This window comes from Mytilus californianus, unplaced genomic scaffold (genome assembly GCF_021869535.1).
Source record: "Mytilus californianus isolate M0D057914Y unplaced genomic scaffold, xbMytCali1.0.p SCAF_5, whole genome shotgun sequence".
Taxonomy (NCBI): domain Eukaryota; kingdom Metazoa; phylum Mollusca; class Bivalvia; order Mytilida; family Mytilidae; genus Mytilus; species Mytilus californianus.
In genome coordinates this window covers 64,738,009-64,765,291 of record NW_026262701.1, presented here as the reverse complement: position 1 = coordinate 64,765,291, position 27,283 = coordinate 64,738,009, and the positions used below count along the sequence as shown (strand labels likewise).

General features: G+C 33.5%; 2 protein-coding genes across 8 annotated transcripts in view; one reads left to right on the top strand and one right to left on the bottom strand.

The window, feature by feature from the left end:
- LOC127701233 (importin-4-like) overlaps positions 1 to 27,283 on the top strand; it is a 997,117-nt gene that overhangs the window by 533,493 nt on the left and 436,341 nt on the right. For all 6 annotated transcript variants that reach the window (XM_052205057.1, XM_052205056.1, XM_052205054.1 and 3 more), the window contains exons 23-25: positions 7,219 to 7,412; positions 15,171 to 15,341; positions 23,906 to 24,114. In XM_052205057.1, the coding sequence (XP_052061017.1) occupies positions 7,219 to 7,412; positions 15,171 to 15,341; positions 23,906 to 24,114 (574 nt within the window). The remainder of the gene's footprint in view (positions 1 to 7,218; positions 7,413 to 15,170; positions 15,342 to 23,905; positions 24,115 to 27,283) is intronic.
- Positions 1 to 27,283, bottom strand: part of LOC127701240 (zinc finger CCCH domain-containing protein 13-like) — a 406,889-nt gene that overhangs the window by 112,241 nt on the left and 267,365 nt on the right. The gene's annotated exons all lie outside the window — the stretch shown is intronic.

Below are 27,283 nucleotides of genomic sequence, written 5' to 3'. Positions count from 1 at the left end.
TGTGTCCATTTTTGCCCCACCTGTTCAGGGTTGGACCTCTGCGGTCGTATCCAGCTGCGCTCGGCGAAGCAATTTATTTAGATGTATATTTCAAAATATTTCTATTTTCACGAATAAAAACTCGTGAATTTCTTAATGATTTTTTTTTTTGTGATTAGATGATTAATTATTAATGTTAATTATTAAGATCACTGTTAATTGGTATTTAGAAAGTTTCAGATTTTTGTCTAAGAAGTTCAGCAATCACTGAATCTTTCAGCACAGTCTGAACTTTTCAGAAAAAGAAAGTACTTTTTCAGCAATATCTGAACTTCCCAGTAAGTTTTTAGTATTTGTTTAGAATATGGAAAAAGCGCGTCAGCAATTTTTTCAGATCAATAAATTTGGTTCAGCATGTATCCAGCTAGGGTCCACAACCTTTTCAGCAAATTTCAACTAAAGTTCAGAAATTTTATTTCTAGGGTCGACTCCTTATTGGAGTTCTTACGCTTTAATGACAACTTTTGTCGAGCCTTCTACTTTTGTCGAAAAAGCGAGACATAGCGATCCTACATTCCGTTGTCGTCGTCGTCGTCGTCGTCGGCGGCGGCGGCGGCGGCGTCCACAAATATTCACTCTGTGGTTAAATTTTTTGAAATTAAATAACTTTCTTAAACTATCCTGGATTTCTACCAAACTTGGACAGAAGCTTGTTTATGATCATAAGATAGTATCCAGAAGTAAATTTTGTAAAAAAAATATCCTGTTTTTCCGTATTTTACTTATAAATGGACTTAGTTTTTCTGCCAGGAAACATTACATTCACTCTGTGGTTAAAGTTTTTGAAATGTTAATAACTTTCTTAAACTATCCTGGATTTCTACCAAACTTGGACAGGAGCTTGTTTATGATCATAAGATAGTATCCAGAAGTAAATTTGTGAAAAAGAAAATTCCATTTTTTCCGTATTTAACTTATAAATGGACTTAGTTTTTCTGCCAGGAAACATTACATTCACTTTGTGGTTAAAGTTTTTAAAATTTTAATAACTTTCTTAAACTATCCTGGATTTGTACCAAACTTGGTCAGAAGCTTGTTTATGATCGAAAGCTAGTATCTAGAAGGAAATTTTGTTAAAATTTTGTACCTGTTTATCCGTATTTTACTTATAAATGGACTTAGTTTTTCTTCCAGTTAACATTACATACAGTCTGCAGTTAAAGATTTAAAACATTTTTTAGATTCATAAACTATCCTGGATTTTTACCAAACTTGGACAGAAGCTTCTTACAATCAAAAGATTGTATCGAAAGGAATATTGTTATTATTTTTTTCCCTCATTTTTGGTGAGCCTGCGATTAACAGCAAAAGTAGGCGAGACAATGGGTTCCGTGGAACCCTTACGAATTTCTACAATTTTTTGGCGATTTTTGCCTATTATATTGAAAACTCTAAAAGATAGATCGACTCTTTAAAAAGCTAAAATTATCAGCAAGACAAGATCTACAAATAGTTCAAATTTTGCCGAAATTGTTAGTAGACTTTTTTTATGAGTGATTGCCCTTAAATGATGATTTTTTTTTTTATCCTTTTTATACGACTGCAAAATTTTGCGGTCGTATAATGGTATGGCGGTGTCATCGTCGTCCGAAGACATTTGGTTTCCAGACAGTAACTTGGATATAAGTGTATGGATCTCGATGAAATGGTAACATAAGGTTCCATACCACAAAAGGAAGGTTGGGATTGATTTTTGGGGTTATGGCACTAACCGTTGAAGAATTTTGTGCCAAAAAGGGGCAAACAGTTTTTTAAAAATATGATTTCCACCTATATGAAGATTTTTACCCCTTTTAAGATCACCTGGCCCAAAGCTTTTCTCATCACTTGGCGTCCGTCGTCGTCGTCGTCCGTCGTCGTTAACTTTTACAAAAATCTTCTCCTCTGAAACTACTGGGCCAAATTTGACCAAACTTGGCCACAATTATCATTGGGATATTTAGTTTAAAAAATGTGTCCGGTGACCCGGCCAACCAATCAAGATGGCCGCCATGGCTAAAAATAGAACATAGGGGTAAAATGTAGATTTTGGCTTATATCTCTGAAACAAAGCATTTAGAGCAAATCTGACATGGGGTAAAATTGTTTATCAGGTCAAGATCTGTCTGCCCTGAAATTTTCAGATGAATCGGACAACCCGTTGTTGGGTTGCTGCCCCTGAATTGGTAATTGTAAGGAAATTTTGCCGTTTTTGGTTATTATCTTGAATATTATTATAGATAGAGATAAACTGTAGACAGCAATAATGTTTAGCAAAGTAAGATCTACAAATAAGTCACTTGACCAAAATGGTCAGTTGACCCCTTAAGGAGTTATTGCCCTTTATAGTCAATTTTTAACCATTTTTCGTAAATTTTTGTAATCTTTTACAAAAATCTTCTCCTCTGAAACTACTATGACAAATTTAACCAAACTTGTCCACAATCATCATTAGGGTATCTAGTTTTAAAAATGTGTCCGATGACCCCGCCCGCGAACCAAGATGGCCGACATGGCTAAAAAATAGTACATAGGGTAAAATGCAGTTTTTGGCTCATATCTCTGAAACCAAAGCATTAAGAGCAAATCTGATGAGGATAAAATTGTTCATTAGGTCAAGATCTATCTGCCCTGAAATTTTCAGACCAATCAGGCAACACGTTGTTGGGTTGCTGCCCCTGAATTGGTAATTTTAAGAAAATTTTGCAGCTTTTGGTTATTATCTTGAATATTATTATAGATAGAGATAAACTGTAAACAGCAATAATGTACAGCAAAGTTAGATATACAAATAAGTCAACATGACCAAAATTGTCAATTGACCCCTTAAGGAGTTATTGCCCTTTATAGTCAATTTTTAACCAATTTTTATAAATTTTGTAAATTTTTGTAAATTTTACAAAATATTTTCCACTGTAACTACTGGGCCAAGTTCATTATAGATAGAGATAATAATTAGGAGCAAGAATGTTCAGTAAAGTAAGATATACAAACACATCACCATCACCAAAACACAATTTTGTCATGAATCCATCTGTGTCCTTTGTTTAATATGCACATAGACCAAGGTGAGCGACACAGGCTCTTTAGAGCCTCTAGTTTTGTCTTGCCTGCGCAGAATGCAGGACATAGGGATTACAACCTGGCGACAGAAAACTCTTTGTATAAAGCTTTATTTTCCTGAAGGTAGAAGGCCTTGTATGCAGATGAGTTTATGTTACGAAGTTTCTGTCTTATTTTCGTGGGTCAGCGACTACTTAAAAGAAATGTATAGTTTTTGTCATGTGAAATACTTGCTTATTAGGAAAAAAATTTGCGGCCGTATAATAATTATGGCGATGTCGGCGTCGTCGTCCGAAGACATTTGGTTTCCAGATAATAACTTGAGTATAAGTGTATGGATCTCTATGAAATTGTACACAAGGTTCCATACCACAAAAGGAAGGTTGGGATTGATTTTTGGGGTTATTGTTCTAACTGTTTAGAAATTAAGGAACATAGCAAGCATTTTTGTAGAGCCTGTGAAAATTATTTCGTGAAAGCGAGACATAGCAATCCTCGATACCGTCGTCGGCGTAGTCAACATTTAGGTTCAGTCTGTGGTTAAAGTTTTTGTCAAACCTTCATGGAATTTAATGAAATTTGGACAGAAGCTTGTTTATTTCAAAATATAGTATCCAAAGTAAAATTTTGAAAACTATTTACTTTAATTTTTTCCGTATTTTTCTAATAAATGAACGTTTTTTATGACCAAAAAACAGTATCCAGAGCGAAATTTTGAAAATATTTTAATTTTCATTTTTCCGTATTTCACTGATAAATGGACTTAGTTTTTTTTTACAGTAATCAAGTAGATACAGTGTGGGGTTAAAGTGTGTTACACATCAATTACTTTGATAACATTCTTACATGTAGAATTTTCTGAAACTTTGGCAAAAACTTTTTTATGATTTACAGATAATGTCTGAAGCAAACTTTTGAAAATATATTTTTTTCATTTTCAGTATTTGTCTGATAAATGGACTTAAGTTTTTTTACAGTTAACATTTACACAAAGTCTGGGATTACATTTTTTTAACATGATAAATTTGTAAACCGTCTTGGATTGTTATAAAACTTGGACAGAAGCTAAATCTTCAACACAAAGAAATAGAAGCTAAAGGAAAAGTTTGATTTTTTTTTAAATTCTGTGCTGACATGAATTATCATTGATATGGTCATATTTATAAATTAACCGTTTACAAAACTTTTGAATTTTTGAAAAACTAAGGCTTTTCTACCCCAGGAATAGATTACCTTAGCTGTATTTGGCAAAACTTTTAGGAATTTTGGTCCTCAATGCTCTTCAACTTCATACTTTATTTGGCCTTTAACTTTTTTGGATTCGAGCGTCACTGATGAGTCTTTTGTAGACGAAACGCGCGTCTGGCGTAAATATAAAATTTAATCCTGGTATCTATGATGAGTTTATTTACTGATAAATAGACTCACATTTTAAATCAAAATTACACTGACAGCAGTAATCGCAGACGAGACACAGGGTTCCGTAGAACCCCTTACTAATTTTTCTTGTTTCAGGACAATAACTTGTGAATAAGTGAATGGAGCTCTATGAAACTGTACTTCAAGGTTCCATACCTCAAAAGGAAGGTTGGGATTAATTTTGGTCCAAATCGTTTAGGAATTAGGGGCCAAAAACAATACTTTTCTAATACTTTGTATACATTGCTTATTTCGTGACCAATTTCAATGGGGTTTATTTCAAAGTCTTGAATTATTGGGGTTCTTTAACATGCTGAATCTAACCGTGAAATAAGATTCTGGATTTTGGGCTCCGTTTTTAAATTGGTCCACATTGAGGTCCAAAATTAAACTTAATTTTATTTCAACAAAAATTGAATATTTGGGGTTCTTTGATATGTTGAATCTAAAGATGTATTTACATTTTTTATTTTGGTCCCAGTTTTCAAGTTTGTCCAAATCGGGGTCCAAAATTGAACTTCAGCAAATATTGAATATATGGGGTTCTTTGATATGCTGAATCTAACCGTGTATTTAGATTTTGGATTTTATTGTTTATGGAATCCTTGCAAAGTGAACATGTCTGTCAGACATGTTTATATGACCTCTATTCATTTCCTGGATCATTGATCAAGCTTGAAGTCATATGAAACTTCAAATTGAAAAAAAAAAGTTGAATATATTTTATATACTTGAATGGCTAAGTTTTACTATAAAACAAGTGTACGTGATCTTTCTTGTAAAAGATAATTCTTTATATTATCAATATCTTCATAAATGTACTGCAATTGAATTATTTTCCTCCCGTACAATAATTCGCCGATATTTTCCCATATGCAGTGACCTTAACTAAGAGACCTCTCGTTAGAACTTTGGCCACCGCACAGCTCAAGTAGCAGAGGGGCATTAAGTGTTACCCTTGTCCGTCCGTCCCGTCCGTCGCGTACGTCCCCAGAATTTGTTTCCGTTCTACTTTAGTTTGCCTAAACCAAATGTTATAAAACTTATACACATGCTTATTTCGCAAAACACAGATCAAATTCGAAATTGGACGGAGTCACTTTAACCGTTCATGAATTATGCCCCTTTATAAACATAAAAATTGCTGATTTTTTCGTTTCCGTTCTCTAACTTAAGTTTGCCTCAACCGAATGTTATAAAACTTATACACAATGCTTATTACCACAAAAAACAGACCAATTTCGAAATTGAATGGCGTCACTTTTATCGTTCATGAGTTATGTATGCTCCTTTATAAACATAAAAATTGTGAATTTTTCGTTTCCGTTCTCTAACTTTAGTTTGCCTCAACTAAATGTTATGAAACTGATACACAATGCTTATTACCACAAAACACAGATCTAGTTTGAAATTGGGTGGCGTCACTTAAATCGTTCTTGAGTTATGCCCCTTTATAAATGGAAAAATTGCTAAATCTGTCGTTTCCGTTTTCTAACTTTGCTTATTCTGATACACAATGCTTATAATCACAAAACGGTCTTAACTATGTGAATCCTGCATCTGTATGTAGAAGTTGACTCATGCATATTTACAAACGGAGCCATCTGTGGCCCATAGACACATTCTCCATTTATTTAACTCTGATTTGTATCAACGACCTCACAGCCTTAATCCACTTGGAAAGAGTATCTACGTCTTCTTTCTCGCGTTTAAGCCATTGCCTGGCATAATCCTCGACTGGATCCATCAGTATTTTGAAGTTGTGTTTCCAATTAATGGAGTTAGACTCACGACATTTCGAGCCTTTGGAAAACATATCTTGCAGAGAAGTGTTATTGACAATGTTTAGGTCACCAGTAATAAAGTGGCCAGCCGGATTATATATGAATGGGGAACAAGCACAGGTGCAATATCGTCAATATTGAGCTCCTGCAACCCGTGTTTGTAATTGAAAATTTTAGTTGCAATTAGTTTGGTATAGGTATAAGAAATAATAGGTACAGACTGATCTTTAAAATAGGGAGGTTTTTTCGAGTGAACTGAATTATGATGAAGGATATTGCCGAAGTTGATGGCATCGAGACCTTTATTGGCAAAGGAAAGTTTAAGAAAGGATCTTTTCTCCTTTTCATCTTTTACAATGCGACCTAGTTTGAAAAATCTTGACTTGCAATATCCGAGATGATAGCTGTAAGTTTGTATTATTTGGAATGGGGGTTTGTAACAGTGGTTTCAAAACATAATCTGCACAGAAAATGAAGTTTTGACAGGAGTAATTTATAAAGCTTTGTGCGAATGTGATGAATACCTAATGACTTTTGTATAAATGGTAGCAGGTCATTAGTAGAGACATCATGGAGAAATGAGATTTCCTATTATTACCTATAAATAAAAAATCGAAAATGCTGTATGTGTTAAAGGTACAATAAAATAGAATGAAACTTTACAGAATTTCTTCGTTAGGTGTTCAATTGTATTTGTTGTGATTTCTGGGGTTTTCAGTTCTCAAATCATTGATATTCCCAGAATATTTCACTTCAAAATCTCCCAATGGTATCATTAAATTGCATAGCAGCCAAGTTGATAAAAAACACTTTTTGTGGACACTTGTTGAATTCAAAGTTAGGTGTAATGCAAATAATCTTTGTAACTTGAGACAGGTAGGAAAGGAAAGATGAATATTTTTTGTGTTGAAAACAATTTATGGTTTCATTTCAGTATTAACAAATATGTTGCAGTCAGTTGTTAGAAGAATCTTAGAAATAGTACAAGAAGATACAGATAGAACAGTTGTTATGACCGCCATTGATACTTTATATGAAATGTTAGAAAAAATAGGAAGACCTGTTTTAGACGTTCAAGGTGCAACTGGTGCCATTCTTGCAAGGATGAAAGAAGCATTTACAAACAAGGTTAGAAGGTTTGATATGAAAAATTTTTAATGATCCAATTCTATGAGGTCAAAGGCACTCACTATATAATCAAGTGCGGTAGTTGCATCTCTGCGATTTTATTGCATTTGTCAGCCCTCCTTGAAGATATAATAATGTGATAATTGATATTAGATTGAATAATAGGAAGTTACATATTACATAAGAGTTTTGTTGTGTTTTACTATATTTTGTGTCACCTTTATTACCTATATTATGTAGGGATAGCAGACCTGGATACTTCATATATTGTAGATGCCATTTGTTATTGGCCTCATTTTCATGTTTCAGCAACTGCTTAAAAGCACATGATTTTCTCAGTTTCTACAGTATATTTGGTACACAGAATCCTTGCCAGGTGTACATGTCTTCCTGGCAGAGCTTATCTGTCCTTGGCCTTATTTTCACGGTTCATTACTTAACATTAAGTTTTCCTCATTAGCTGCTATTCGCATTAGGTTACCCATATCTGGTATATGGAATGATTATAAGGTTTATATATCCTTCTGACAAGGTTCATCAGACCTTTAACCTATTTTCATGGATTATTGCGTATTCGGATGAACCCAGTATCTGATGGCTGGCGAATAAATCATACAGATTTCCATCTCCATGTAGCAGTAGCTTTCTAAAGTTGATTGTCAAACATTTCAGCCACATTTAAGACGTTGACATACTAGTATTAAATATTTAATCGTGGCTAGGTTCTGTGGGAACATATGGTCGAAAAGGACAACAGAAAAAAAGTTAAATGTGTTTTGCACTGTCGGAAGACTGGATAATGCATTCAATGAATGTTCGCAATTCATTCAAACGTGATTGTGTATAAAACAGACACCCTTCCTCATTACGAAATTGGAGAAGTTTAAGTCTCTATAATTCTATACTCACCCGCGACTTTCTACCATGCAAATGAAGTTTACGGCAGACATACCGGCAACCTTTGTTAGCCTTGTAAAGTTGGAGGCAAACTTCTGACAAATATTTGTTGTGAACGTCCGGCAAATCAAATATGCAAATAATGTCTTGCGACAACCTTCCTTTGAACTAGATTTTAAAATAGTATTTGTTATGTACCTGCAGATGGGAAACCAAAGGTTGAATAGAAAAATTATATTATTTACCTGCTTTTTTTTAAAGAAAAAGTTGAAAGAGAGACTTTTGAATATTGACCATTTACATTTTAAAGAAACTTGGGAATATAAGCCGGGAATAATAATCAATAAATTCATATATGTTTCAAGGAAATTGAATTGACCCTACTTAATTATTGAACAGTTTTTGCAAATATAGGAAGATTATTGTTCCACAGTATTCATGAAAATGTTCAAAATGAAAAAAAGAGGGGGCCTGTGTGTGACCCTTGCTTGTGTAAACAGTATGCATTGGTTGCCCTTTTCTTTAAAACTACACAGCGTAGACCAGCTTTGTTCTCTGATTAGTTTTAAATAGTACTAATTTCAAAAGCAAGACCGTCTTCTATTTTTATGCCCCTTTATAAACATAAAAATTGCTGAATTTTTCGTTTCCGTTCTCTAACTTTAGGTTGCCTCAAACAAATGTTACAAAACTTATACTCAATGCGTATAACCACAAAACACAGGTCAAGTTCGAAATTGGGTAGCGTCATTTTTACCTTTCATGAGTATTGCCCCTTTATAAACAGAAAAATTCAGTTTTCGTTTCCGTTCTCTAACTTAAGTTTGCCTCAACCAAATGTTATAAAACTTATACACAATGCTTATTACCACAAAACACAGATCAACTTTGAAATGTGGAAGCGTTTCTTTTATCGTTCTTGAGTTATGCCCCTTTATAAATGGAAAAATTGCTAAATCTGTCGTTTCCCTTCTCTATCTTTAGTTTGCCTCAACCAAATGTTATGAAACTAATACACAATGCTTATAATCACAAAACGGTCTTAACTACATGAATCCTGCATCTGTATGTGGAAGTTGACTCATGCATATTTACAAGCGGGGGCATCTGTGGCCTATATACACATTCTCCATTTATCTTAATGCCATGATCCCACCAATGCATAACATATTAAATTCATGTATTTTATACCATTTTTATAACATCAATTGTTTTATTAGTCTTGATGAATTGTTCAAACGGAACAGGTAAATCACAGAAGCTTTTTTGGTTTGCTTAGCTTAATCAGTAGTGGATCAAGGAACTATTAAAAAGGGAGAGTGGATACATATTAGAATGGGGAGGATGAAGGAGCCTAATCTTACATTATATTTATTATATTTAAGATATGAATAAGGAGATAATCAGTTGAAGTCAGTGGGTCACACAAAACACAAGCATAGACATCTATTGACTTTTGCGATATTGAAAATTCAAAGTCTATAGGAAATATTGTTTGGTTTGCTTGAATTCAGAAATTGGAATAAACTGCTTGCTAAAATTCAGGGGCGTAAGAGCAAGGGGCAACACTGACTAACTTCTAGACTATTTGACTATAGAAAAGTTCTTTTTTTTTTTTGCCTTTCACTTTCAGAAGTTTGCCACCGCAACTGAAAGCATTAAGAAATTCATCTAGTTTGACCATCCAAATGTATCGTTGTCATTCTTTGATTGTCTGCAAGATAGTAACCAGTGCCGATTGTTAGCGTGCACATAGTGAGCTCATGTTCCGGAAAATGTTTTTACGTGCAACAATAGGCGAGAAATGACTAAAACAAAATAAGGAAAGGGATAGAATTTATTTATGTTCTTAGTGTACTTTTTGTCTAATATATATCATGAATCTGAAAAACTGTTTTTAATATTTTTAACTTCAACGTGTTTACACAAGTAATTTATTTCGGTTCTTAGTGTTGACTTGAAATTATTTTATTTATAATTTCAAACATTCCTTCTATAAAAAAAATAAAATAAGCATGCTGTGTATTAGGCTCGATGTATTGTGTATATCACACACTAATAGATAGAAACTTATTATGTACAACCATGAGATTAGAGTGTATATTGTCCCAGAGGTGTAATGTAGAGTAGATAAATAAATATCTTTATACCAGTCGTGATATAACATAACTCTTGAAAATGAATTTTAGATTAAAACATGTAGGCTTATAATGATTTAATAAAAAATACGGACGCACACATTAAAATATCTTTGGAACAATTATTCAATAAAAACTATTGTACACAATAAATCCATTCAAATTCATGTATTAATCCCATGTTAACTATAGTTTAACGTTACCAGTTATGTAAATATAACAAGCCCCTGCTAAAAAGTTAAACTTGATCGATGGATAATGTAACATAACTAGTGATGCGAATACCAAGATATTATTCAAGAGGTAGATTTCTCTGTAATATTATTATACAAGGAACATGCAAACATTCTGTATGTGCCTGTCCCAAGTCAGGAGCCTGTAATTCAGTGGTTGTCGTTTGTTGCTGTGTAAAATATTTGTTATTTAAATAGAACATAGGGGTAAAATGCAAGTTGTGTTTTTTTCTCCTCATGAAAACCACTATAGATAGAAAAAATCTGATAGGGCAAAAATGTTCAGAATGGTAAACTTTACTTCCTCAAAAAAGCGTCTAATAGAAGTTATTGCCCATTAAATGGTGATTTTTTTTTTTAATATTTTTTTGTTTTTGTTTATCATCTTGAAAACTTTAATAAATAGATAGAAACATTAAAGAACAAACATGATCAACAAGACAAGATCTACAAGTAAGTCAACATTAAAGGACAAAAATAATCAACAAGACAAGATCTACAAGTAATTGTAAGGCATCTCCTTATTGAAGTAACTGTTCTTTAATGACAATATTTACCATATTTTTGTGTTTTGCTTATTCCTTGAAAACTATAATAGATAGATAACAACTTTAAAAGACAAAATCTACCAATCAGTCAATATTGATGAAAAGGTTAGTTTACTTCATAAAGCAGATATTGGCCTTAAATGATGATTTTGTTTTACCTGAATTTTTTTGCGTTTTTTGCCTATTTTCTTGAAATATTTAATAAAAGTTAAAGTGGCAAATAAGTCAGCTTGGTTTAAACTATCAGTCGACTCCTTATAGTAGTTATTGCCCGTATATGACTATTTATTTTATACGCCTGTCGAAGACGTATGATGGTACGTCCGTCCGTCTGTCAACACTTCGTATGCTAACTCAAATTTGCTTTAACGAATTCTCATATGACTTACCACAATATTAGAATTGACGGAAGTAAGCCCCCTTTCGATTTTTTTCATTTTCGGATTTGTCATTCCAGAGTTACGGAACTTTGAGCCTGAGATTTAAGTATACCTAAATTGATCTCCTCCAAACTTAACCTTATTGTGGGAATTGATGAAAGGAAGCTTCCTCTAGATTTTTTTGATTTTTTAGTTTGTCTTTCCAGAGTTACGGAACTTTAACTGTTACATTTACGGTAATTTTTCACAAATCTCGCACTAACTCCAGTATTCCTGGATTAATTTCTTCCAAACTTTACATTATTGTTGGGATTGATGAAAGGTAGCTCCCTTTTTTTTATATATATTTTCCGGTTTGTTGCTCCAGAGTTGTGGGACTTTCATTGTAAGATTTTGGTAAATTTTCACATATTGTACCATGAATTTAGTTAGCTTGGATTGATATAGTGGAAACTTTAAATGACTGTTAGAACATAACAAAATGTTCGATTGAAAAAAACAGTATCCTCAGGCATGTTTTTCTACAGAGCCATTTTATTTGCTTATGATTAAATGCCTTCAAAATATTTAAGTCTCCCAAACGAAGTTTGGGAAGACTCATTGGTTTTGCTCAGTTATAATTATTATTATTCTTCTTCTTCTTCTTCTTCTTCTTCTTCCTCTTCCGCCGCTTTTAAATTTGAACTTGTCCGCACCCGTTCTCCAAAACCGCTTGTCAGATTAACTTAGGGTTTCACAATATGTTAGACTAACATGTCTAGTGGTGCAATCAGGGTTTTGTTTGTGCAATGGGGTTTATAAAGGGGTACTTCGAGGGGCAAAAAGAAAGGAGGGTTTTACTATAGAACCCTATGGGATTTTATTTTTTAAAATTTTCAAATGATTATAAATTGAAAACCGTTTGTGATAGACACTATCTTTTTAATTGAAAATGTTCTAAATGATAAAGCACATTAAATGAAATACAGGGTTAGTCCCCAGGGGTCACCCCCACCCCCTGCCATTTAAGAAAGTTATAATATCTTGTAAATGGTCGAGATCCCCACCCCTAAACCATATATATTCTGGTTTGTCATGCTAAGATGGTTTGAATGATATACAGGGTTAGTCCCCAGGGGTCATCCCCACCCCCTGCCATTTGAGAAATTTTTAATATCTTGTAAATGGTCAAGATCCCCACCCCTAAACCATATATATTCTGGTTTGTCATGATAAAGCACATCAAATAAAATACAGGGTTAGTCACCAGGGGTCACCCCCACCCCCTGCCATTTAAGAAAGTTCTAATATCTTGTAAGTGATCAAGATCCCCACCCCTTAACCATATACATTCTGGTTTGTCATGCTATGATGGTTTGAATGATATACAGGGTTAGTCCCCAGGGGTCATCCCGACCCCCTGCCATTTGAGAAAGTTCTAATATCTTGTAAATGGTCGAGATCCCCACCACTAAACCATATATATTCTGATAAAGCACATCAAATGAAATACAGGGTTAGTCCCCAGGGGTCACCCCCACCCCCTGCCATTTAAGAAAGTTCTAATATCTTGTAAGTGGTCAAGATTCCTACCCCTAAACCATATATATTCTGGTTTGTCATGCTATGATGGTTTGAATGATATACAGGGTTAGTCCCCAGGGGACACCCCCACCCCCTGCTATTTAAGAAAGTTCTAATATCTTGTAAGTGGTCAAGATCTCCACCCCTAAACCATATATATTCTGGTTTGTCATACCAAGATGATTTGAATGATATACAGGGTTAGTCCCCAGGGGTCATCCCGACCCCCTGCCATTTGAGAAAGTTTTAATATCTTGTAAATGGTTGAGATCCCCACCCCTAAACCATATATATTCCTGTTTATCTTGTCTCGAACATTTGAATGACGTATATGGTCAGTCCCCAGGGGTTCCCCCCCCCCCCACCCCCAATGTTCTAATATCTTGTAAATGGTCGGTATCCCCACCCCTAAACCATATATATTCCTGTTTGTCGTGTCTCGAACATTTGAATGATGTTTAGGGTCAGTCCCCAGGGGTTCCGCCCAACCCCAATGTTCTAGTATCTTGTAAATGGTCGAGATCCCCACCCCTAAACCATATATATTCCTGTTTGTCGTGTCTCGAACATTTGAATGATGTATAGGGTCAGTCCCCAGGGGTTCCCCCCACCCCCCAATGTTCTAGTATCTTGTAAATGGTCGAGATCCCCACCCCTAAACCATATATATTCTGGTTTGTCATGCCAAGATAATTTGAATGATATACAGGGTTAGTCCCCAGGCATCACTAATGCATATAACTTTACTGGACCAAACCAATTTTCACTGGACTTTGTCCAATGTCAGGCGACACTGGGAATTACGAATTATGGGTGCTTCGTTTGGGAGACTTCGTAACAGCATCCTGTTACAATCATTTCTTGTTCACATTAATCTTGCAACAATTTCAATATGCACAATAAGGGCGTTTCATGAGCTCTTGGAGCAGCTGTTTATTGCCTATTTTCTTGAAAACTATATTTGATAGAAAGAAACTTTAAAAAGCATATATAATCAGCAAGACAAGATCTGCAAATAGGTCAGCAAAAATGAAATTGTCAGTTGTCTAATAGGATTTATTGCTATCAAATGACAATTTTTTACCCTTTTTTTTATGTTTTTGGAAAAAAACTATAGAAAATAGAGAGAAATTTAAACAGATAAAATGATCAGCAATACAAAACAACAAAAAAGGAGATTTAAGTCGTGAATTATATTCTAGTCTACAAAGTTGGAGAGTTTCCTTTGTGTCCATTGCACAAAGACCTAGGTGAGTGACACAGGCTCTTTATAGCCTATAGTTATATTGATTCAGGTGGTTGGTACAGGCTCGTCACATTCTCTTATTTTTTGGTTATAAGGGCTTTAGTATTCTAGTTTGCCATTTTACAATATTTTTTGGACTTTTGGCATCCAGGTTTTTTATATGGTTGAGACTTGCGCTTAAAATCACGGCAACTTTGATTGAGCAATTTGATAAAGCTTATACTGTCGTGTCACTGTTAGTCATGCTAATTGGCATTCACACATAACGACTTGAAGAATTCAGCATTCGCCTTTGTTTATACAATGATGTTTTTTTTTAATTTAATAACAAGAACATTGTTAATTTATCACTCTTTTGTGAATGAAAAAAATTGAAAACCAGTGTACACAAGTTCTTTTTATGCCCTCTTATGATAATAGGGGGAATTGTGTTTTCTGGTTTGTGCATTTGTCCATCAATCAATCCCATATCAGGTTTAAGTTTGGGTTAAGGTAGTTTGTGGTGAAGCTTTGGTCACATCAGCTTGAAGCTTAGTAGATGTGTTCATTATGATGTGACCTTTTTAAGATTTATGCCTAATTAGAGTTTGGAAAGCTTGAAGCTTAGTAGATGTGTTCATTATGATGTGAACTTTTTAAGATGCATGCCTAATTAGAGTTTGGACGCAGATTTTGTGCTTCGACAGATAATGCGAGTTTGACATGGTTTGATATTGATACATGTTCATGTTTAATGAAATTTTTTTTCACTAGTTATCTTGCCAAGATGAGGATACCTTAGAAGATGATGATCAACAGGCAGAGTTCGATGGGATGTTGATTGAATCTGCTGGCGATGTCCTTCCTGCAATGGCAAAACTATTAGGGGGAGACATATTCTTGCCTTTTTTCAGAAGTTTTCTGGTAGATTTATTGAAAAGATTAGTAAGTATAAAAAAGCAGGTTATTTAACCAGTTTAATTATTTACAAATGTATGTTTTCATTATTCCCTGTGCACAACACATGTTCATCAAGTACTCCACAGACCAAAAGTTTTAAAAAGCTAATGTATAAAATGTTTTTTAAGAGCATCAAAAGCAAAAGAAATCTTTCTAAGGGTCAACCTTGCATATGGGAATTGCAACCTTAGTTTTATTGTCGAGCCTGCGACTTTTGTCGCAGAAAGCTCGACATAGGGATAGCGATCCGGCGGCGGCGGCGGCGGCGGCGGCGGCGGCGGCGTTAGCTTACTTCTTAAAAGCTTTATATTTTAGAAGATGGAAGACCTGGATGCTTCATACTTTGTATATGGATGCCTCATGTTACGAAGTTTCCGTCAGTCACATGTCCAATGTCCTTGACCTCATTTTCATGGTTCAGTGACTACTTGAAAAAAAAGTTCAGATTTTTTGTAATGTTAAATTCTCTCTTATTATAAGTAATAGGATAACTATATTTGGTATGTGCGTACCTTGCAAGGTCCTCATGCCCGTCAGACAGTTTTCACTTGACCTCGACCTCATTTCATGGATCAGTGAACAAGGTTAAGTTTTCGTGGTCAAGTCCATATCTCAGATACTATAAGCAATAGGTCTAGTATATTCGGTGTATGGAAGGACTGTAAGGTGTAGATGTCCAACTGGCAGGTGTCATCTGACCTTGACCTCATTTTCATGGTTCAGTGGTTATAGTTAAGTTTTTGTGTTTTGGTCTGTTTTTCTTATACTGTATGCAATAGGTCTACTATATTTGGTGTATGGAATGATTGTAAGGTGTACATGTCTAGCTGGCAGGTGTCATCTGACCTTGACCTCATTTTCATGGTTCAGTGGTCAAAGTTAAGTTTTTGAGTTTTGGTCTTTTTTTCTAATACTGCATGCAATAGGTCAGCTATATTTGGCGTATGGAATGATTGTAAGGTGTACATGTCTAGCTGGCAGGTGTCATCTTACCTTGACCTCATTTTCATGGTTCAGTGGTCAAAGTTAAGTTTTTGAGTTTTGGTCTTTTTTTCTAATACTATATGCAATAGTTCAACTATATTTGGTGTATGGAAATATTTTATGATCTATATGTCAGTCACGCAGGTTTTATTTGACCTTGACCTCATTTTCAAGGTTCATTGCTCAGTGTTAAGTTTTTGTGTTTTTGTCTGTTTTTCTTAAACTATAAGCAATAGGTCAACTATATTTGTTGTATGGAAGAATTGTTAGCTGTACATGCCTGCCTAGCATGGTTCATCTGACCTTGACCTCATTTTCATGGTTCATTGGTCAATGTTTAGTTTACTTGGTTAATGTTAAGTTTATGTGACAGTTGTAATAAAGCTTTATATTTAGGACTATCAACATAATATCAATGATTAGTAAAGAAGGCGAGACATTTCAGCGTGTGCACTCTTGTTATAATAATAACCTAATTAAAACAGAATGTATCTAGGATTTTTTTTCTGTTTGATACATTTAACAAAAAGAAGTAAAATGTTAATTCAGACTCATTGGGAGAAAAACTCATTAGGATGAATTGTATTTCAACAAAATAAGATTATCAAAAGGCATTGCACTGCACATACTTAAAAGATGCAAGTTAAGAGTCGTATAGAGCATATGCATATTTAGTTTGCTGGTACCAGTTTTAGCTTGATATCTGTAGTCGTCTGTGGTAGACTTTAATAAGAACATGGAGCTGCAGTTTTTGGCTAATATTAGATCAACAGTTAGATCAAAACTGTTATCTGTAAATGGAATATCATTAAAAGGTCCAATAATGTATCCTCGACCTTTCAGTTTTCAGTAATTCCCAAATACAAGTGGAACTAATTTGATGCTGTTTCAAAATCTGACATATATTATAGAAGGGTCTTTGAACTTGTGTGAAAACTAATTTTAAATTATTATCAAATAACTTTTAAAAGACATGTCCAGATGCTTAGATAACTGTTGTTCCAAAATATTTACATTTACAGGTGTTGAAACAGTCATGTCAAAATATTGAGGTGAATCTTAATTTTCTCTGTGTTTTTGTCCTTTTTTTTTAGTAACTTGTTTTTTACCTTCTTACAATTGATTTTAGAACGATCACCTTTACAAACTTAACACACATGAACATTTCTGCAATTGGAAACTGAATATCACTTTCAGTTATTGACCTTATAATAGATATTTCTCAAATGAAAGACTCTGTCTTTTCGGTATTTTTGTTATTTTACTTTTCTCTTCAAATATATCTTAAATATCATCATTTCTGTTTCTTAAGAATCACTGATTGGACGAACAAAAGCCAGCTGTGTTTAAGTTGATACCACATACATTTCAAGAATGAACCCTATCATTTGTGAAAATATTACAAAATATAGTATTGTTTCTTATAGACCAATAAAGTGCCATACTATTATAGCATAACTGAGCAGATGCATAAAGAGAAAAACTCTTTGGCAGGGTGTTTGGATGCCATATTGCTCATAAGAATCGAGCTCACTTCTAACGTAAGGGAAGACAGAACACATTATGTTCTTGTAAATCCCTTAAGGATGGACAAATTCCCCAATTGACAATGCTCTTTTCTCCATAAAATGGTACCATATGCTACAAATTTAGTGTTTTGGGATATAATTTGGCATATTTTGTTAAAAATGAGCCAGAAAATAAAACATGCTACATTGAAGAACAATTGATCAGTATGCTGGAGTTTAGTGTAAACAATAAATATTATGAAATTAAATACATCTTTTATAATATAAATTCACATTGTGGCATATAGGATTCAGAAGCAAGCAACAATTGCTTATATTAATTTGTCTCCTTGGAGTTTCTCATTGTTTCTTGATCCTGAGCTTTACTTAAACGGAAACCAGATTAAAATGGTTGATAAAACTAAATTTGTTGATAGAAAATTAACCTTACTCCCCCAAATCAAAATGTTAAAATCAAGATGTGTAAAAGTTGTGGCTAGCACTTACTGGGGCGCTGATCGCAACATTTTATTAAATTGATATGGATAACTAATTCGGTCTAAACTACATTATTGTTCCATAATGTATGGTTCCGCAAGAAAATCATACATTACAATTATCAATGCTGTGCATAACCAAGGTCCTTGTCTATGTCTTGGTGCCTTTAAAACCTCGCCAGTTGAGAGTCTGTATGTAGAGGCCGACGAGCCTCCCATAGACATTTAAAGCTTGGTCTTCGGTATGCCATCAAGCTTAAGGCATATCCAGACAATCCTGTCTACAACTGTGTTTTCATTCCCTTTTATGAAGATATTTTTGAAAAACAAGAAATTAAAATTCCTCCATTAGGAATTCATTTGAAACCACATATGAGCGAGCACCTTTGAATGTGATATCCGTTGCTCCAGTTCAAACTTGTAAATGCCTTCCATGGGAACTTTCCAAATCAAAAATAATATGATCTCCGTTCATAGATATAAGAAGATGTGGTAGGAGTGCCAATGAGACAACTCTCCATCCAAGTCAAAATTTATAAAAGTAAACCATTGTAGGTCAAAGTACGGTCTTCAACACGGAGCCTTGGCTCACACCGAACAGCAAGCTATAAAGCGCCCCAAAAATTACTAGTGTTAAAACCATTCAAACGGGAAATGTTCACCGATTTGACTCAATTTCTCATATTTGATTTATAACATACTTAAACGTATATCCAAATTACAAAAAGTATAAAATTAACAATTAACAATGTATGGACTCGATAATATGTATCAGCATTTCGTGTGTATTTTAAGTCTAGACGCCATCTAATTAACCTTCAAGGTGATCTCCGAAGACTGATGACGGTCATTTAACCCGATTTAAACATAGATTTAAATGTAAATAGATAGCGAGCAGGTGTAATTGGATTTTCTAGGTCTGTTTCATTTCATGTTATAGGTAAAAAAAAACCATTAATCATCGTTTGTACCTGTATAAGAATGATTTTTTTGTGGATCCAATCAGTCAACTAAATAGTTCGCCCTTGTTTCACTTTAAATGTTGACATTCTTTTCGTTTTAATAGGTGATCACGCCTAGTACATGCGTAATCCCTCTCCAGCTAAGGGGTTAAATTAAAGGTCACATGAATACGGAATCAAATGAGGTTGAATTATTGACTTGCAAGTAAATTATACATCAGCAATGTTTTTGAACTTGTTTTGACAAATTTGGGCCAAACTGACTGCCTATAACGAAATATTATTTCAAAATTCTGCTTTTATTAATATTTGAAACAAAAAGAATCGTATTTAATTTTTATCTAAAGTGTAGCTATTGCCCCTTTAACTGTTTATACTGATGCTGCAGTCTTTAATAATAATAATAATTCTTTATTTAAAGAGGGTTACACAGTTAGCTATGAAACTATCTTCCCTGAGGCCCTCATAAAATACATTGAAATATAACAAACAGAAAATTACAAAATAATCAAACAAACACACACAATAAGAAAAATCATATAAGAAATTGTCAAAACCGGTAAAAATGACGAATTCATATAGTATTGGCATCATTCAAATTACCTCAACAATATTTAAAGTTTAGGTAAGTGTGTGAAAAATTATTACCGGTATGCATATAAAATTACACAGCTTCTTAATGTTCCAACAAGTAACTTTTTAAATCTTTTTTGAATGAGCTTGTACTTGAGGTCGATTTTTCAGGGATATTGGTAAGTTTTTCCATAAAATAGATCCTGAATATATAAACGATTTCTTATACAGCTCTGTTTTGGCTTTTGGAACTTGCAATTGTTTGCAAAACGTATTCCTCAAACAATATTGGTTACTTTCTGGCATTTCATTAAATTTTTTAGTTAAATATACAGGGGCTTCATTCTTAATGCATTTATGCATCAAAACTGATTGATGGTATGATATTCTGTTTTCAACCGTCATCCACCCAAGCTGTTTAAACAGAGGTGCTGATGCTGAAAGTTAATCAGCATCTAAAATTAGTCTTGCAGCCCTTTTCTGTAATTTTATTATTCTTACTAGCTCATTTTTAGCACAACCACTCCAAATAATACAACAATAATCTCTCAGTGGGAGAATATAACCATTAAAAAATAATTTTCTTAAATCAATATTTAGAAATTTCTTGATCTTAGAGAGTAAATGAAGTCTAAATGATATTGATGAATATAAGTAATTAACATGGCCTGTCCATGACAGATTAGAGTCAATTCTAACACCTAAAAGTTTTTCAATTGATGATTTTTGAAGAATATTATTCTCAATAGTTAGAACTGGTTCTGTTTGATGGAAACGTAGCCTTTGTCTTGTACCTATAACCATACATTTAGTCTTATCTGAATTTATGAACATGTTATTTTCATGACACCTTTTTTCAACACATTGGAGATCATCTTGTACTTTTAATTGCATATCAGCAATACTCTTTCCTGATGTATGCATAGTTGTGTCATCAGCATACAAGTCTGTATGGCAGTTTTTATACGCCCGTTTACGGGACGTATTATGGTATACCGTTGTCCGTCTGTCCGTCCGTCCGTCTGTCCGTCGTCAACATGTCGGACATTTACTCAAAAATGCTTAAACCAATTTGCATAAAACTTTGGTGAATTGTTTATATCTATTGACGTGAGCTCCCTTTCGTTTTTTATAAAATTTAGATTTTACGTTTCCGAATGATGGGGTTTTATTCATTAAAAAAAGGGGGATTTTCCAGTTTTCGGACAATAAGTCAAGAATGCTTTCACCAACTTGCAAGAAATTGTGGTGAATTGTTTATATCTATTGACATGAGCTCCCTTTCGATTTTTATAAATTTTAGATTTTACGTTTCCGAGTTACAGGGCTTTATTTATTAAAAAAGGGGGGATTTTCCAGTTTTCGGACAAAAACTCAAAAATGCTTTCATCAATTCTTATGAAACTTTGGTGAATTGTTTGCATGTATTGATGTAAGCTCCCTTTTAGAATTTTATAGATTTTACATTTTATATTTCTGAGTTATGGGGTTTTATTCATTAAAAAAATGGGCAATTTTCCAGTTTTCGGACAATAACTCAAAAATACTGTCACAAATTCTCATAAAACTTTGGTGAATTGTTTATATCTATCGATGTAAGCTCCCTTTTTATTTTCATAAATTTCTAATATGACATTGAGAATTAATTGAACTTTATTTGTTTATAGTCTGACAACAGATTTACTAAATATTGCACAACAGCAAGAAATCTTTAATTGAATATAAATTCAATTCATATAACCAATTTCAAGGTCTTTGACTACATTTATTCAGAAACCTTTTATATGTCAAATATTTGATGACAATCCGAATTCAGACCTGAATCAAGCTTGAATATTGTGTCCATTTTTGCCCCAACTGTTCAGAGTTGGACCTCTGCGGGCGTATCTAGCTGCGCTCAGCGAAACAGTTTATTGATATATAATGGAAGGTCATTTATTTACAAAACAAACAAAATGGGACCAAGTATTGAGCCCTGTGGAACACCGAAATTTATATTTTTTTTATCAAAATATTGATTACTTATATGTACTTGCTGTGTTCTTTCTTTCAAATATGATTTTAAAAAAAAAATCAACAGTATTATCATGGAAGCCATAAATTTGAAGTTTTTTACATAAAATTTTATGATCAACATCATCAAAAGCTTTTTTAAAAATCCAGGAGAACTGCCAAATTGATATTTCCATTATTCATTTCATGTAGCCATTTATCAATGATATTAATGAGGGCAGTTTGACATGAATGGTTAGGTCTAAAACCAGACTTGGAAGGGTGTAAAATTTGAAACTTAGTCAAATAATCATACAGATGTTTAGATACATGTCTCTCTAATAATTTTGATAGTGTTGGCAGAACAGATATTGGTCTGTAATTGCTAGCTAAATTTTTTTCATCTGATTTGAACATAGGAGCTACCTTGGCATTTTTTTAAACACATGGATAAATACCAGTATCAATCATTCGATTAAAAATATGTGTTAAGGAAGATGCTATGCTACGAATACACATATATAGGAATGTCAGTTTAAAGTACACATACGAATCCTGGATATATAACTCCAAATTGCAAATCGAATAGAATTCAAAATAAATCTCAGAGAACAAAATATGGGTGCTGAAACTGCAACAAACTTTATAAACTGACCACCTGTCCCTTCAATATCTATAATGTGATTGGTCAAATCCTTATCTTATCTTTGTAGACAAAAATAACTTATCAAAGTAAATACGTGTGTGTCTTGCTAATTTTAAACACATGATGGGTCAGGGTAAAAGATGATGAGGACATGTGCAAAATGTATAAACTCCAATTTAATAAATTAAATTCCAAACAACAAGATTGTATTTATTCATAATTTTATAATTAAAATAATAAAACACTTAATTTGACCCTTGAGAGTCAATTACTCAGCAAAGGAAACTTTAGATTCATGCCCTGTCAACGACACTTGGTATAGATGGACGAATTCCCATGGACATTGACACTCTGTCAACCAACATAAACAAGACGAGGTCCTATAAGGGATGAAGGGATTCTCAATCTTGTAGCGGGTTGACAATGGAGAGAGAAAAATGAGTACTAGTAGATATTTAACATTAAATAACTTTGGGGAAATGATTGGTTTAAAGCTCTTCATCTTTTTAATAAGTTTTGGATTTTTCAAATATTTTGGCCTCGTGCCTCACTGAAGAGACATTTATTGTCAAAATACGCATCTTGTGCATAAAAATTGATACCTTTTATGTTATAAGACCAGTGGTCAATTTCAGAATGGTCCAAATGTCAGACGTGAAACAGTGGAGTGACCCCAAGGTAATAAGTTGGAAGAGCTGAGTAACAAGCAAACCTTCAATTAGACACTGGGAAATTCTAATAAACACATTATTAAATTTTACATAGATTAATATTATGACACAAATGTTTTGGGATAATGATAATAGAATATATAAGAGTTATTCTGAATAAATGTTACATGTATATTAAGGAATACTTAAAACTTTAAGATTGAATTACTAGTAGCTTTTAAAAAACTATTACTGTGTATACTTAGAAGCTTTATCAGTTCTCATGTAGTGACAATAACTATTAGATTTCCATTTATTCAAAGTTTAGATTCTGTTCAGTATTGTATCAAACATGAGATCTACATGATCTGATTTGCATCTAATTATGCTATGTACTCAGACTAGAATATTGTCTTTGCCTTGTGGTCAATCTTAGATAAAAATTTAGTTTTAAATGTATCCCCTGTCCTGTAAATGTCTAATCCTTATCTTATATATCTAGATAAAAATAACTTTAACTAAGTATATATCTTGCTGATATTAAACACCATGACGTCATTACCAGGTTTGTACATATCAATCAATCAATCATGATCACAAAAAATACCCCTAACCAAACCTTGTTAATTTCTTTTGCACTTCATAGCTATACATGTTCACGTTGGTATTGAGCCTTTATAAACTAAATATTATTATCGACATGCTATCAATGAGAATGTTTTGGTTTTATATTACAGAAAGAAACAAGTTCTGTGGCAGAAAAGTCATTTGCTGTAGGTACATTAGCTGAAACTTTGTTAGCCTGTGGGCAGGTCTCAGTAAATTTTGTAGATCAACTTTATCCTCTGTTTATGAAGATGATTAGAGATGAAGATGAGGAGGTCCGCAGTAATTCCATATTTGCCCTTGGTGTTCTTATGGCAAACAGTGGAGATAAGTTATATTTGTATCCTTTCAGATCAACTTTTTATCACCATACAGAGTTGAAGGTATAGTTTTCTTAATGTCCATTTGTCATCAAACATTTGATTTTCTGATATTTTCATCAGCACAACATGACTAATTCTTCATTCTTGTTCTTAAATGCTTTAAATTTAATGTAGATTTCTATAACTGTCTAAAATATTTTACTCACTAAGTACTGTGTAACAAGCCTTTTAGAAGTTAACATAATGTTTTGGAACAATACATGCTACGTGATTTAATATTTTCTATAAAAAGTAATGTCCCATTATTTAGAAACATATATATGGGTTTTTTTCTAGTTTTAAGTTACATCTTGCAAAAATACTCGACTAATCTAAATTGACAATTAGCCATGAATTCATATTGATTCTTCATAATAAACCAGTTTTATGGACAAAGGGTATTAACTTTATTCCCAATATTCCTTAATTAAATTGTGTATACCATTCTCTGTTTGAGGCTCAGCTTACAATGCAAATTGAAAGCAATCTTTATCTCTAAAAATTCACAAGCATTACAGTTTTTAGCCTTTTAGCAGAGCGTTTTCCCTAATACAACTATGCAAAAAAAAAAGAATTGTGGAATTCCTTATTTAGAAATACACTCTAAGAAAACAGAACAAGTTGGTTTTAAAATCTGCATGTAATTAAGGTTAAGGGGTTAATTCTTTTTTTTTGTGCAGTATTGTAGGCACTTGAAAATGTGGAAAATGTGTCTTTCTTCATAGTTCTTTCAAACCAATGCAAGGTAGAAGACCTGGTTGCTTCATACATTGTTAGCAGATACCTAATGTTACAAACTATCTGTCTGTCATATGTACATTTTCCTTTACCTCATTTTCAGTGACTGCTTAAAAAAATTACACACTTTTTTTGGTCATGTGAAATACTCTGACACATATCCTGGTATCTATGATGAGTTTATTTATTATGAATAATATGATAACTATATTTGGTATATGGATTCATTGCAATGTCTAGATGTCTATTAGACAGGGTTAATCTGACCTCAACCTCATTTCATCGATTAGTGATCAAGGTTAAGTTTTCGTGGTCAAGTGCGTATCTTAGATACTATAAGCAATATGTCAACTATTTTTAGTGCATGGAATGATTGCAAGGTGTACATATCAGACTGGCAGTTTCCATCTGACCTTGTGCATTGGACAATGTTTAGTTCTTGTGCTTCTTCTATTTCGCAGACAGATACTCTAAGCAATAGGGCCACTACATTTCATATATGGGATAATTGTTAGATGTACATGTCTGTCTGGCAGGGTTCATATGACCTTGACCTCATTTTCATGGTTCATTGGTCAAAGCTACTTTTTCGTGGTTTTGTCAGTTTATTAGATACAATAAGCAATAGGTCAACTATATTTTGTATTAGGAATGATTGTAAGGTGAACATGTCTGTCTGACAGGGTTCATATGAACTTGACCTCATTTTCATGGTTTATTGGTCAATGTTAAGATTTTGTGGTTTGATCTGTTTCTCATGTACTATAAGCCATAAGATCACTATATATGATGTATGGAATGATTGTAAGGTGTACGTTTCTTTCGGCATGGTTCATCTGACCATGACCTCATTTTCATGGATCATTGACAATGTTAAGGTTGTGATACTACACAGTTTGTACTACAGACTTTCTACATAAATAATCTTTCACCTCTCTTCTTCAATCATAAGTAAAGCAGGCGTGACATTTCAGTGTTTGCACTCTTGTGTATTTGTTTTTGTCACAAATGTACTACTTGAACTTAATATGACAATAAACATTTGATATATAATGAGTCCTTATAGTTGATACAATAAAACGATGTTGCTTTTAAAAGGGTAAATAAAAATGAGTACACTGTGTGCATCTGAAGAGCTTTTCTGGTAGCTTGTACAGTTTTGTGTACTGTTGTTTGTTTTATTTTCTTTTGGTGATGGTATTAATTGATTGTTATCATCTTATTGTTTTGATTGGCCCTTGGTAGTAAGTGTCCTTTAAGTTATATGTTAACTATTTAGTTTAGTTGTTTATTTAGTCATCCAAGGAAGCTAATTCCAACGATAAAGTCATGCTTTTAGAGAATTGTGTTTGGTCTTTCTGTCGCTTCATTGAATGGTATGAACAGATTAAGAAACCTTTAATGAATGTGGAGGTACTGAATCTAAAGTAGATCCAGCAGTATTTAATGGCATGACTCCAATGGCCTGGCTGGTGTATTAACATTGCATGTGGATGATTTTCTGTGGGTAGGAACCAATTTGTCATTTCAAAACTAAGAAAATAATTTAGTGCCGGTAAAGAAGCTTCAAAATCTTTCAGATATTTGTGACTGGGTCTAAGTCATACTGATGATACAATTATACTGAATCAGACAGACTATGTCGACGTGTTAAACACAGTATTAATAGATAGAAAGAGGGCAAAGGACTCTCCGCTTTCATCAGTCTAACAAACTGTTCCAAGATCAAAAGTAAGACAACTGTTGTAGCAGGCAAAACAAACTCGTCCCCTGACATTGCTTTTGAGATTGCTATAATTGCATCAAAATTAGAAGACAAGTACTATTGAAGACCTGAAAAGAGCGAACAAACTATTAAGGAAAGTTTGAATAGATCTAGTGTCCCTTTATTTCAAGGAACTTGGAGAACATGTAGAGCTGTAGTATACTGATGCTTCTTTTGAAAATCTCCAGATGGGGGAAGTCAAGGACGGTTTGTGATTATGGTTCTTGGAGACAAAGGGAAAATCAGCCTAGTAACGTGGCAGTCAAAGAAAGTTAGGAGAGTTGTTTGAAGCACACTAGCTCGCGAAACTCTTGCTTTAGTCGATGGAATTGATTGTGCTACATCTTCTTTGTATATTGAATTTATTTTCAATAAATGTGCTCCAGAAGGAGGTATTCCAGTCCGATGTGTAATTGACAATAAGGAACTTTTTGAGGCCGTACATTCAACGAAAAATGTATCTCAAAAGAGACTTAGACTGGAAACTAGTAGCACCAAGGAGATGATACAAAAAGGAGAGTTAACCGTTCATTGGATTGAAACAAATGAAGTAAAGTTAATGTGTTGACAAAGCACAGAACCTTTTACATTGTTTTGAGAAAAAAACTTGTTTATACAGTTTCACGAAGGAAATTTATATTGAT